Here is a 14,102-nt window from a genome sequence, read left to right on the forward strand (position 1 = left end):
TTAATGGATGAAAATAAGAAAACCAGAGTTTCTTTAATTGTATCACACGTAAATATTATGGGCCCTTTTCACTTAGAAAAATCTACCATGCACTTTCATCACCATCCTACATCTATAAATACTTCGAATATCTCAAAAAAAAACATACACAGATTAGATTCAAACGTCCTAATAGAGGTAACAAGAAGAGGCAAAAAAAAAAAAAAAAAAAAACTAGCTATAAAATAGAATTAGGAAGCATGAAGTACCTAGTCTTGTTATTTCTTTTAACATGTGCATTCGTTGCTACCCATGCAAAAATTCATCGTCACAAATTTGTTGTAAGTAATATTCTTATTCTTTTGCATTATATCTTTCGCCAACACAATATGTTTTTGAATTTACAATTTTCATGTTGTTTTAAAAACTTTGAAAATCAACCTTTCATTTTGCAATTACTATGTCTCCAAAAATAATTACTACAATATTGTGTCGTTTATCAGTTCATTAAATATACTCCCTACGTCCCCTAAAAATAGAAACTCTCTCCTTTTTGGTCCGTCCCCTAAAAATATAAACTTTCTATTTTAGGAAATTTATGTCTATCTAATGAGATGAGACCCGTTTTTCACTAATACACTTTTCTTTTTTTACTTCTCTCTTACTTTACCAATTTTGAATAAAAACTCATGTCATTTCAAAAGTTCTTATTTTTGGGGGGACGGGGGTGTAGTTGTTTTAGGTGGACATGCACGCATAACATCTTTGAAAAACATAAAATGTTGGTTTTGAAATTGAAAGTGAAAGAAAGGTTGTTTTATAATCTAAAAATGAAACAATTTCCAAGCTATGCATTACAATCCTATGTTCCCTATTCCTATAATTGCAGTTGAAGGATACTCAATACACGAGGTTATGCAGCAACAAGAGCATATTAACAGTGAATGGGGAATTCCCAGGCCCAACATTACATGTTAGACAAGGAGATACTCTTATTGTTGATGTTATCAACAGAGCAACCGAGAACGTAACGATTCACTGGTAATTACCACTACCTAATCATAGTATCAATGTGTTCAAAATCGAAGAGATTTTCGTAAATTAGTTGATTTTATAAATGCAGGCATGGAGTGAAACAACCGAGATATCCATGGTCAGATGGTCCCGAATACATAACCCAGTGCCCGATTCGTCCTGGGACCAGGTTTAGCCAAAAGATCGTATTTTCTGATGAGATAGGTACTCTGTGGTGGCACGCTCACAGCGACTGGTCTCGAGCTACTGTGCATGGTTCGCTCATCGTCTATCCAAAAGAGGGCGATTCTTATCCCTTCCCCACTCCTGCTGCTGAGATTCCCATCATATTAGGTGTGTTGATTTTTTGTTTGTTAAGTCGCTTTTCCATCTTGAATCATCATTTTATAGTATTATGATCATATGCACCTAGTACTACTATATAATATTTCTTTTAAGTTAGTGTAATTTCTAAACATAACTAATTATTGAATATAGAAAAGTGATCTAGAAACGTGTAGATAATGATTAAATAATAAACCTTAGTTTCTTCAAAAATGTAAACAACCGTATTAATAAAATATTGCATTCAAAACAAAGACACCCGCTATTTATAAGCGACTAGAAAACCCTAGGGACCCAAAAGGAAATAAAACGAAAACTAGAAATTAAACGATTAAGCTTGAAAAAACAGTACTATATTTTTGTATTTTTTTCGACCTCTAATCGATGTCTGGTGGCCAAATTCCGTTGTAATCAGTATTAATCTCTTATTGAAAAATATTTGTAATATAGGAGAATGGTGGAAAAGAGACATCCAGGAAGTCTTGTCTGAATTTTTGGCTAGTGGAGGCGACCCAATCATTTCTGATGCCTTCCTCATAAATGGTCAACCTGGTGATCTCAATCCCTGCTCTAAACCTGGTAACAAACCATTGTGACAAATTAATACATGTATATGTTTTATTTTTATATAGTAGGTTTTAGTCTTAATTTTGGAAATGAACACAGATACATTCAAGGTGAAGGTCGATCATGGGAAGACATATCTATTCCGAATGATCAACGCAGTGATGAACAATATAATGTTCTTTAAAATCGCCAACCACAACATCACCATAGTCGGATCGGACGGCAGCTACACGAAGCCATTCGCCACAGACTACATTGCAATATCGCCCGGCCAAACCATCGATTTCCTGTTGGAGGCCAACCAAAACCCTAGCCATTACTACATGGCTTCGAGAGTGCATAGCGTTGCCGGAAATTCATCAGAAAACACGACCACCGCCATTGTCGAGTACACTGGAAACTATCCCAACTCGTCTTCCCCCCTGTTCCCTACACTCCCCCCGATAGACGACACCATAGCCTCTGATAGTTTCACAGCGCGGCTGAGAAGCTTAGGTGGCGAAGATCACCCAATCGACGTCCCTCGGGAAGTAGAGAAAACGTTTTTCTTCACACTCTCAATCAACACATTTCCTTGCCCTGAATGTACTGGGCAAGTGACTGGCCAACGGCTGAAGGCAAGCATCAACAACATCACATTCGTTCAACCGAGAATCGACATTCTTGGAGCGTATTACAATCAGATTCCAGGAGTCTACAACGAAAGCTTCCCTAGAAACCCACCTTTCACATTCAACTACACCGCGGAGAATATCTCTAGCATCTACCGTACGCCTCAAAATGGGACAGAAGTTGCAGTGTTGAAGTATAATACGACAGTGGAGGTTGTGTTCCAAGGTACTAATCTTGGTAATGGGGTATATCATCCGATGCACTTGCACGGCTACAGCTTCTATGTGGTTGGAATGGGGACCGGAAACTTCAACAGGAAAAGGGACTCGGTCGGGTATAATCTTGTTGATCCTCCTCTGCAGAATACTATTGCTGTTCCAAGCAATGGATGGACTGCCATTAGGTTCAAGGCCAACAATCCAGGTAAATCACATTCACTTTTATTTATATAGGGATAATCCTAACCCTAACCCTAACTCTGTACCTTTGTTGTAGGTGTTTGGCTAATGCATTGTCATTTGGAGAGGCATGTTAGCTGGGGAATGGAGATGGCGTTCATTGTGAAAAATGGCAAGACTCCGGATGCGAAGATGCTGCCTCCGCCTCCGGACATGCCCAAATGTTGAGCCGTCTAAAGGAAATATTGAACAATTTCAATCTTACTCTTCGTGTGCTTCATTTATTTTTATTTCTTATATGTCAATTGTGTGTTTAACATAGTTTGATTTCTTAAGTGTGATATTAAATTGCTATGTCAGTTTGTAAGCTAAGAGTGAATTCATTTTCAAGAATTAATAAAATTTGTGTTGTGTGTGCTTCTAAAGTCAGATCTTCTATAGCACAATTGTGTTTCATCTTTTAATGCACCCATATACAAACATCATGTGGCGATTTTGTGTATTAAAATTAACGGTGTTAACTAACTATTGATTAATACATCGTGCGTGTCGGGTCGTTATTTGGCCAACCTGTTAACGACACGACCCAATAAGGACAAACACGAACACAACCCGTTAAGAAAACCCTAAACCCAAACACGAACACAACTCGTTAAGAAAACCCTAAACCCGAACACGAACACGACCCACAACCCTCAAATCCGAACACGACACGAACCCATTAACGACACGAACCACTTTGGGTCAGGTCAACACGACACTATTACAACTCGATAAGAACCTGATAACACGGTAAGAACCTAATAACAACTGCTATTGATTAACAAAAGTTACAAACTTTGAATCTGATCATTAAGAGTCTAATTAAAAACCTAAAATCTGATTACACAATGTGATTTGATGAACAATAACATCAATAGATTCATAGCAAAGAAATCAAACAAAAAAAATACTCCTTCAGTCCGTGAAATGTTGTCCAGTTTTGTCATTTTGGTCTGTCCGTGAAAAGTTGCCCACTTTGTTTTTTTCTACTTTTGGTAAATGAACCTCACTTTCCACTAACTCTTTACACTCACATTCTATTATAAAACTAATATATAAAAGTGGGACCCTCATTCCACTAACTTTTTCAACTCACTTTTCTTCACATTTCTTAAACCCGCACCGAGTCAAACTTGGACAATATTTAGTGGATGGAGGGAGTATCATTTTTAAAATGCTAAAAATTAATAATATTATAATATTATTTCTAAACGGGTAACCCGAACACAACACGAACACGACACGAATTTTTCGTGTCCTTAAGTGTCGATCTGATTAGGACACGAACCCAATAAGCTTTGACCCAAACCCATTAATTTCGTGCGAATTCGTGTCGGGTTATCGTGTCGTGTCAAAAATTGACGGCCATAATACGTATAGAGAAAATTTCAACTCTTCCTTCTAGCCATTATTCTTCTCACATATAACCAAAACTTGACACTCTCCATACACCATTCCTAATAAAATCACCTCTCTAGAAAATCACATAAAATTCATGTGTGATTTGGCACAAATTTTAAGAAATGTAAAGGAAATTGGTGGAAAAGTTGAGTAATGTAGGTCTTACTTTTATATACTTCATCTAACCCATATAAATAAAGATATTAGTAACAACACGTATTTTAAGGCATGATTTCTAATGTTCACAGAGAATACTCACCTCATTAGAGAAAAAGAAATTACCAAAAATAAAAGTGGACTATTTTTTGGGAGGGATCAAAATGGAAAGAGTCTCTATTTTTATGGAACGAATGTAGATTAGTTTTATAGTAGAATGTAAGTGTAAGAATTTAGTGGAGCGTGGGATTCACTACCTAAAACAAAAAAAATGTAAGTAAAACTTTAAATTGTGTACGTCCCAAAATAGTACTTTCGAACACTATTTTGTGGATAGAGGGAGCAACAAAAATATCTCCACCTTTTCCTTTGAAGGATATAGTATTACATGGCAGGTTTATATCAAAATGACAACCCAAATGAAAGTGACAACCTACCACCATTTGTAGCCATTAGGATCTATTAAATGGATGGATGAAATGGTTTTAAAGGATTAGAGTACGGAGTGCTTGTTTATGATAAAAATCTTGATTGTAATGGTAATTAAGAGATCGGATGGCTATTAATGGTGGTAGGTTGTGATAGCTCTTGGTAAAGGTTTAAAAGTGTAATAGACTCTGTGTCGTGCGCCAACTAGCCAGGAGGGACCCAGATCTAGTCTTGTCGTTGTACCTAAACCTTCGTATCAAAACTTCAACCCACTTACACTTGTGATTCGGAAAGGGTTGGCTTGCTGCCACGTTTTATGTGGGTTGAACTAACTAGGATGGACTGAAGCGAAAAAAAAGGATCTATACCTAAATTAACTAGGAGGTCGGGTGTGACTCAAAATGCAACGTGTCATGAAATGGAGTATGTGAATATGAGGAACTCGACTACTAGTGTGAACCTGAAATGAAACTGCTAGATGAGACTTACTGAAATTAGGCTTGACAAAAGGTAAAAGCAACAAGCAACCATAGATCCTAAATAACTACCTAGGTGTAGAAAAGCTTAAAAGTATAAAGTACAAAAGCACAAAGCATATATTTGGTCCCTTTCTTTGATTCTGGTATTTTCTTCCTCGCCAAGCAAAACTAACATAAATCAACAACTTCCATGGATGATCAATCTTAAACCCCCGAAATTATAAATGCAACGAAAATAGAACAGAATTGAAACCATGCATTTTCTTGTTGCTGCGTCTGATTAAAACATGCAAAACACTCGAGAACCGTCAGATCTACCTTGAACTAGGCATAACTAAAACAAGCACTAAAATCTAAGCTAAGATCAACACAAGATAAACCAAACAAAAGCTTTATATCTTAAAACTAGATCAAGATCCACGATTAACAAAACAAAATCAACCACGAATCCAACAACGATACGAAATCTACCACGAGATTTAACTAAGGAAATCTGAAAACTAAACAGTAGAAAGCTTCAAAAACTGAAGTGGAAATTCAAAAGAGAAAGTAAGAATGTTTATGCTCATAACAACATTGAAACTGTTTCAGACCAGCTGCGATGGTTGGAACGAAACTGGCATGGTGAACGTCCCCTTCAGCTGGAAAGGTGTTGAACGGAAAAAAAAATGAGGCGTAAAGAATGATTTTCCGAAACTCTTTATCTTCATGTTAAGCCCCCTATTTATAGGACGGTGTGCCCCAAATGCCTACAATTATCGCTCTATTGCATTGACATTTTTACCCCTTCAAAATCTTATATCTAGTCTCCCTAGGGTCTACTGATCAGTTTGCACTTTTTTTTCTCGTTTTCCACTTAGATTTTTCTACGGCTCCCCTTACACAAGTCTAGACCCTCTTCCTGCACTTAGCAAATAAATTGTGCATATTATCTGTTTAAGCACGATAAACAAACCAGTAATCAAGACACAAAACTCGACTTATAAGGTTTAGCAAATAAATTGTACATATTATTTGTTTAAGCACGATAAACAAACCAGTAATCAAGACACAGAACTCGACTTATAAGATTGTTATTCTAATTATGGTGTTAACATAGTGTTCCCCGTATATAGCATCCATATGAGTGTGTGACCAAATGGAATCTAAAATGAGAATCAATCTCATCCCATTCGATATCAAGATCCAAAGAATCTTGCTTTTACCACTGCAATGTGTCGTTGGATTATTTTATTTATTTTCCTTTAATTTCATTTGAAAATAGTTTTAGTGTCGAAATGTCGATGCCTTTTTCCATCTCAAAGTAAAACAGACATTATCTAGTATTGAGCATATCAGTCAAAAGTTATTTGTAATTTTTTACACTAACAACATAAGTGAACATATTAATTCACAAGTATTAAATTAAACTGCCTTTAATTTGATACACTTTCTACGAAAAAATATTTTGAATTCAAAATTTATGTAAAATCAAAGTTTGAAATATTATTCTAATTAAATAAAAAAATAAAATTAATTACTATTATCAACAATGTTTTCTATATATTTTATAATTTTATCCCAATAATGATATTCTAGAAATTACTAACTGATACTCCCTCCGTCCCCGATTAAGAGTCACACTTTTCCATTTCGGTTCGTCCCTAATTAAGAGTCACACTTCATTTTTACCATAAATAGTAAGTAGGTCTCACATTCCACTAACTCAATTCACTCACATTTTATTATAAAACCAATATAAAAAAATGGGTCTCACATTCCACTAACTTTTTCAACCAACTTTTCTTTACATTTCTTAAAACTCGTGTCCGGTCAAAGTGTGACTCTTAATCGGGGACGGAGGGAGTATTTAAAAGAAGAGCAAATTGCATATAAAGTCATGAACTTCCAAAATAGTTTGGTTTTTCTCGTGAACTTTAAAATGTTGCATGAAAAGTCATAGTGTATTTTATCAAGACTGTAAATTTCTCTTTCGACCCGACTCGATAGATTTTTGACAAAAACTTATTCTACGTGGTGCGCCGGAGGCATGACTTGGCAAATGACAAATTTAGGTTCAATTCGAATTGTGGAATTAATGCTACTTTTATGCTGAATTAGACTTGTATTGTCACGACCGCACTTTCTAAGGATAGAAAGCTCGGTTGATCGCGACTAGGGGAGGATGAAAGAAGCGGGGAAGAAAGGGGGAAAACGGTGGCACAACTGAACTTGAACTGAAATAACTTGGAATAATATATATCAGAATGCATAATACAAGGAGTGTAAACTCGACTTTTACATTGCAGCGGAAGAGTCAAGAGCAGATGACATCGTGTATGGAGACACGACGCATCCAAGTACTATTCTATCGAAGGATCTTCATTTTCCTGTGCTCAACACCGCCCGCCGTCATCACTGCTCAACCTGCACATTTTTAAAACATATGCAGGGCTGAGTACTTGGTGTACTCAGTGGACACGTGCCGAAATATATTTTACTGAAAAGAAAACTGGTTTTGTCAAGCCACTACTGAGTGAGCTCGGGGTTTTATCTTAAAAGGCCCGAGGACACTAAAAGCATTTCTATATAAAAACTGTGACTGTAGTCTATTTTTCCTGGAACAAATACCATATCTGGAACTGAGTGAACCGGGTATGTATGGGCTGACCCCACTTACAAACCGCATTCACTAATTCCTGGTGAACCGAAATTCACGAACTCTTGGTCTAGTAGGGACGTCGCCCTTGCTAGACAAACAGATAGGCAAAGTTCAAAACAAAACTTGGCAAGACAAAACATACTGATAACTAAAATAACTGAAAGAATTCGTACTGGGAACGTAAATAACTGTACTGTATTCAAACTGCAAAACATACTGGGAACATAAATAACCAAAAGCACATTCGTATAAGGCTCACGTAATATCATATCACAATAGCACTTTTCATAAAAACTGTACTTTAAACATAATACTTCTCATAAAAACTGTAACATACTTTAAACTGAAAGCTCACTAAAAATATATTTCTCGTAAAAACTGTAACATTAACAGAAAGCCCATAATATACTTATCATAAATACTGTATATTAAACAGAAAGCCCACGTAAAATACTTCTCGTAAAGAACTGTACTGTAAATAGAAAGCCCACCTTGTTCGCTTAATTTCCTTTAATTGAATTTCTCGCTCTGGTCTTAACTTGCGGAGATAGTCCTTTGTGAAAAACATAACATAACAACATACTAATTAGACTCGAGACAAAATCTCATACTTATAGGAATGCATGCCCTAATTAATTTCTTTTATTCTTTGCTTACTACTTGGAAAATTCTAGAACTTGCATATTAATTAAATCGGGAAATTTAATTAAATCGGGAAATTTAATTAATAGAACTTCTTTATTAGGTTTAATTATTTCTGTGACCTGAGAATGTCGTCTCCCTCTTTCTTTCTATTTCCTTAACAGCAGACCCTTCAACATTTTTTTGTCTTCGAAACTTGCAAACAATTGCGCATTTAACCGGGCTCCCAAATAAATTCCATAAATTTCAGCCCAATCATAAATAATTTAATCTGGCCCAAAATTCCAATCAAATTAAAAGGAGCAGCCCACTTACAATTTTGTTTGGGTCCATTTTAATTTCCCTCACCATTCTTGCCCCAATCCTCAACTAAATTAAATCCTCCCTGGCCCAAATCTCAATTAAACAACTAGCCCAATTAAATCAACAATATGAGCAACCCACTTATACTCACTTCATCGGTCCTCCTCCCCCAAAATCACTGAAATCCCTAACTCCTTCTCTCTCCTTTCTCCGGCGAACTCCCTTTCCAATCTGAAATTCCTAGACCGGAGAGCCGAAAGGCATCGCCTCCCTCCTTCTTGCCGCGACGCAGCGCTCCAGGCTGCTCGTCCTCGTGTAGCGCTCGGGGTAGCTGCTGTCCGAGAGCTTGGAAGCTGCTCGTCGCTGTCTCCCGTCGCCGTCGCCGACGTCTCCAACTGCAGCCGGCGCTGCTCGGTCCGCTTCTCAGACCAGCGCTACTGCCGCCTCTCCCATCCTCCTCTTCTCCGTCGAATTCGCGTCGTCCTGACGGATTTCCGGAGCTCCTTTGCTCGCGGTCGGCCACAGCCTCCGTCGCCGCCGGTTCGTCGCCGGACAGCCCTTCGGTTGTCGGCCTAAAGCTAAGTCTTCTGTCTTATAGCCTATTTCCCTTTTGTTTACTTCGATTCTTATTAAGTGTGAGCTAGTTTCTGTTCTTAAACATGAGTTTCGTAGCTGAGGTTAATTGTGAAAATCTGTTGGGCGAGAAAAGGCCTAAGCTGGTTGTTCTTGTGCTTACTGTGGTGTGCATTAGAAGTGAAATAAAGCTTTAGGTTTTCTTATCCTAAGCATGACATTTTAGAAGAGGCAGAGGGTGTGCAAGTGCTTTACTATATCCTTCCATTTATTCCCATCATGTTATTAAGATCTGAAATGGTGGTGCTCTAAACATGCTTGTGCTTGGTTTCTACATGAGCATGAAATGAGGGTGTTGTGGAACTACCTGCTGTGCTGTGGTGATGAAACTGGAAGAGAAACTGATGTGTTCTTGCTAGCTTAGTCTACTCACTGCCCCTTTCACAAAGTTCACTCTCACTGTTGCTGGAAAATTCTCATGGTGTTTATGAGAGTGTTCATAGGTGGTGTGGAGGGGAATTTATAGGCAGAGTGTGTACTCGTGAGGCCTTAATTGGAGCTGTTGTATTCCCTTGTTCTCTTCCTGCAGCAAATCCTCTTTATTGTGATTCTGCAGCAAAACTTTAACTGAAAATTGGCTCCATATGGGTACCTAGTACTTAGCTATTAACTTCCATTGTTTGCTTGTGGCTGGTGAGAAAACAGGTGCTGCATTAGTGTGGAGGATTTGCAGGATTGACTTGCCCCTTTTGGGTAAGTCTTTGGTCTTTCAACTAAAGGGAGGTTGTCTCCTTCCTCATGGTAAGAGTTCCTTTTAATTTCTTTTGTTCTTTAGTAACTAAAGCTGGTCTCTACTTTGCAGGTTGGGAGAGGACTTGGGCTGCCAAGCTGCTGTCCGAGACGGGCTTGATGCCTCGGGCCCAACAGGCTGATCGGATAGGGCCGACTTATTGGGCTTCAAAAGGGCGTGATGCGGTTCACAAGATTAGGCCCGTTGTTTATAGTCTTGTGATTGTAGTCATGATCTGTTTTTTTTTTCTCAAACTCATAAATTCATGCACTTAATTTTATGTAATCTGAAACATGTTCTTGATCCATTATTTATTTTGGGCTTAACTTCTCTTGTACTAAATGAAATTTGAAAATACTCTTGATCAATCTTAATGTGAAATTCTCCTTTGATCGTCTTAACGATCATCTTGTTAAAAAAAAATTTTGTCTAGCCATTCGGCGTTCCTTTTAGAAGAGCTTAAAAGATGTCCAAAAGTCGGGGTGTTACATGTATGTTTATGTTGATTCGTATTCTGAATTCAATTTGTGAAATTCGATTAGTATGTTTTCATTTGTGCTACTTGTATATTTGTGATAAGTCCACGGTCAGGGATTGCAAAGATAGAAGAGAAACAATCAGAATTAATGGAGCTGTGCGCCACGTAGGATAAGTTTGTGTCGCAAATCTATCGGGTCAGATGTGAAATTTACACAATCAATAAAGTTCATGACTCTTCATGCAACATTTTATGTTCACGCAAAAAGTCAAACTATTTTAAAAGTTCATGACTTTACATGCAATTTGCCCTTAAAAGAATAAATCAACATCATCTAGTTTCCAATCTAGTAGTCATAATTAGTTTTTATGTACTCCTTCCGTTCCTTCATAGTTGGGTCATTTTTCCATTTCGGGAAGTTTATTCATAGTTGAGTCATTTCCATATATAGTAACTTATTTCTCTTTCTTACTTTACTCTCTCTTACTTTATTCTCTCTACTTTATTCACTTTTTACTTTATTCTCTCTACCTTTTTCTCTTTCTTACGTTTTTATCTATTTATTTAACACACTCAATATTCATTTCTTAAAACTCCGTACCGAAAAGTTCCGCCTCAACTATGAGGGAACGGAGGGAATATTGATTAAGGATCGATCTTAGGAGACAATGGTTGACGCAGGATTTTAATGCTAGGTCCATATTATTGTTAATATTTTTTACATATTTTTAGCATTAACTAATGAAAAAACAATTCCGACTTGAATATTACATATCTAAAATAGAAATGAATAATAAGACATAAATCATTTGAAAATCAACAATATAAACTAAAAAAAAAACCAACTATAGTGTCGGTGTCAAAATAAATTAAGAATATTTATTTTTGTTAAATAAAAACATAAGTTATAAATTAAATTTACTAAGAGTATGTATGTGGTATTTTATATTGCTAACTTATATCCTTAAATTGCTAACTACAACTAAATGATAGGCATTAGATCATTAAATCAAGGTATAAAATCGAGTATCAATGCAACGTGCAAAAAATGTCAATCAGGGGTATTCATGTCAATTAACAAAAAATTAATTATAACTAACTTTTTAAAAATATCTCTAATCTTTAAATAATTATAACTATCTCAATTTAAATTATTTTTTCACAGAAATATCTTATTAACTCCAAGAGTGGACTCAGCAAGAAATTCATAGAGTAATCAAACTCCAACTAGCTAGGTTCTGAATAATAAAACCTTATTTCAAGCTCCTCTTGAGGATGTTATCAAACGAGACTCACCTGGCGCACGATTCAATATAATAGCAATCCTAGCACCGCTAGATATTAATCACCACTACCCAATATACCAGTCTTATTGGGTTGCGAAAAAACCCGCACCATTTGGTAAGTCAAAGTAGTGCATCATCAATACCGTATGCTCAATGCTAACGTACATTGATTAAGAAACAATAATTAACAAGACCTCGTCTTTCAGTAGATAGCATAAAGATATGTCTCGCTGTTAGATCCAATTCAGTGTTGTACCACACCAACGTCATCTTATTTCAGTAAGGCTTAGAAATAATCGGACTGACATTGCAACCTTTCACGATAGGTAGTCTAAGTCTATCTAGGTTGTGAAATACTTCTTTTTCTTTGTTCAGAACTGACTGTGTTACCTTAAAGTGGACGTCGCCAACAACCGGTCTACTAAAACAAAGACTTACACTTTGTTAAGTTACTTACACATTTAAACATGTAATAAACATCCATTAAATGTAAAACATAACAACATTATGACAAAAATAATATGTTTTATTCCTTGGAAAATAAAATAAGAGTTTTAACAGTATTCAATCACTCGAAAGGTGATTTCTAGTATACAAACTCTAACAAATTATTATGGGACGGATGGAGTAATCAGCAATAGCGAGAACAAATCTGCAATCGTTTGAATAAACTATATTAGGAACAAGTATAATAAAGTAATATGTAAACTGCAAATACTACTTGGTAACACTGCAATTTAGTAAGACAAAAAACTGTTACAAATGATGTAGGAGAGTAACACTGCAATATTCGTAGGGTAAAACTGCAATCTGGTAAGGTAAAAAACTACTCCCTCCGTCCCATTATAGGAATCAATCTTGTTATGGGCACGGGTTTTAAGAAAAGTAAAGAATAGTGGATTGTAAAAGTTAGTAGAATATGGGGCCAACTTTTTTATATTGGTTTTATAATAAAATGTGAGTAAAGTGAGTTAATAGAATGTGAGACCGACTTACTATTTATGGTAAAAAGTGAAATGTGACTCTTATTGTGATACGAACCAAAATGACAAAATGTGACTCTTATTGTAGAACAGAGGGAGTATTACGAATGATACAGGAGCGTAACACTGCAATATTCATAGAGTAACACTGCAATTTGGTAACTAACTGAAAATAGGAAAATGCCGATTTTGCCCTTCAGCGTTTTTTATGTTCCAATTTAAATAAAATGGGTTTCCACATGGCAGCTTGAGAATCACACGATCTTCAAATTTAATGATCTGAAATAGTGGTATGGTGTTACAATAAAGAGGGTTGTCATATTAATATACCTCTATATATAAAGATTTGGTGTGAAGAAAACAATCATTAATAGCTATACAAAATTAACCAACTAAAATCAAGCAAAGAACGCTTGCAACGGGATTCAACACCTGATCTGTGGTTGCACACCACCTGCGCGCGCTGTTAAAGTATTGTTTATTATAGTATGAATATACAATATATAGTAATATTGAAAGGGACATTGGTCCCTAATATCATGGAACTTTCAAAAAGTTGGGTTTTTCCCACGAACTTTCAACTTGATAAATAGTATCACGAACTTTACCTGAGTTTGTTTTTTCCTACCGGCGATAAAATTTCGACTATAGTAATGAATTGAAAAACAATTTTGAAGGGTGTGCTTAATGAAAAACTATCCTCAAAGATTAAAGAACTGGAAACTCTCGAAGTTGTTGAGAAATTAAGAAAAAAAATACCTAACTTATTAAAAGTTCCATGATATTGAGGGCCAATATCCCATAACGAAAATAGTTGGGGTTCCCAAGGACCCACCATGTTCCGACGTGTGTATCATGACCATGCATGCACATGTATAACAATACTTCAAAATTTTGTGGTGTTTCTTTTTCTCATTTCTATATTAATCCTTCCGTCCCGGCTAAGATGACACATTTCTTGGCCGGCACAGGATTTTAGGAGTT

At 36.3% G+C, this 14,102-nt stretch overlaps 1 protein-coding gene and 2 long non-coding RNA genes across 4 annotated transcripts; 2 read left to right on the top strand and 1 right to left on the bottom strand.

Annotated features, from left to right (window-relative positions):
* Positions 1–166: 166 nt before the first annotated feature.
* LOC125202148 (laccase-14-like) lies at positions 167–3,340 on the top strand. The gene is made up of 6 exons (XM_048100500.2): positions 167–320; positions 869–1,020; positions 1,103–1,347; positions 1,789–1,917; positions 2,005–2,940; positions 3,013–3,340. The coding sequence occupies exons 1-6, from the start codon at positions 240–242 to the stop codon at positions 3,141–3,143; spliced, it is 1,674 nt and encodes a 557-aa protein (XP_047956457.2). The 5' UTR covers positions 167–239; the 3' UTR covers positions 3,144–3,340.
* Positions 3,341–7,633: 4,293 nt separating this feature from the next.
* On the bottom strand, positions 7,634–8,619 carry LOC125202571 (uncharacterized). Its single transcript, XR_007173118.2, has 2 exons — positions 8,555–8,619; positions 7,634–7,828 (listed from the first exon to the last, which is right to left on the bottom strand). It is a non-coding gene; the product is annotated as an uncharacterized LOC125202571 (long non-coding RNA).
* Positions 8,620–9,127: 508 nt separating this feature from the next.
* LOC125202852 (uncharacterized) lies at positions 9,128–10,697 on the top strand. 2 transcript variants are annotated; one of them, XR_007173202.2, is made up of 2 exons: positions 9,128–10,382; positions 10,444–10,697. It is a non-coding gene; the product is annotated as an uncharacterized LOC125202852 (long non-coding RNA). The 2 variants fall into 2 exon arrangements; XR_016135148.1 differs by having other exon boundaries at positions 9,128–10,334.
* Positions 10,698–14,102: the final 3,405 nt, after the last annotated feature.

Source organism: Salvia hispanica, chromosome 2 (assembly GCF_029641045.1).
Source record: "Salvia hispanica isolate PSC_SH4W2 chromosome 2, Shi_PSC_v1, whole genome shotgun sequence".
Classification (NCBI taxonomy): domain Eukaryota; kingdom Viridiplantae; phylum Streptophyta; class Magnoliopsida; order Lamiales; family Lamiaceae; genus Salvia; species Salvia hispanica.

Bases quoted from the DNA above. Each gene is read 5' to 3' on its own strand.
- LOC125202148 (XM_048100500.2), top strand. From the start codon at position 240: ATGAAGTACCTAGTCTTGTTATTTCTTTTAACATGTGCATTCGTTGCT. The intron at 321-868 runs GTAAGTAATATT...CTATAATTGCAG, and splicing joins TTCATCGTCACAAATTTGTT to TTGAAGGATACTCAATACAC. The intron at 1,918-2,004 runs GTAACAAACCAT...AAATGAACACAG, and splicing joins CAATCCCTGCTCTAAACCTG to ATACATTCAAGGTGAAGGTC.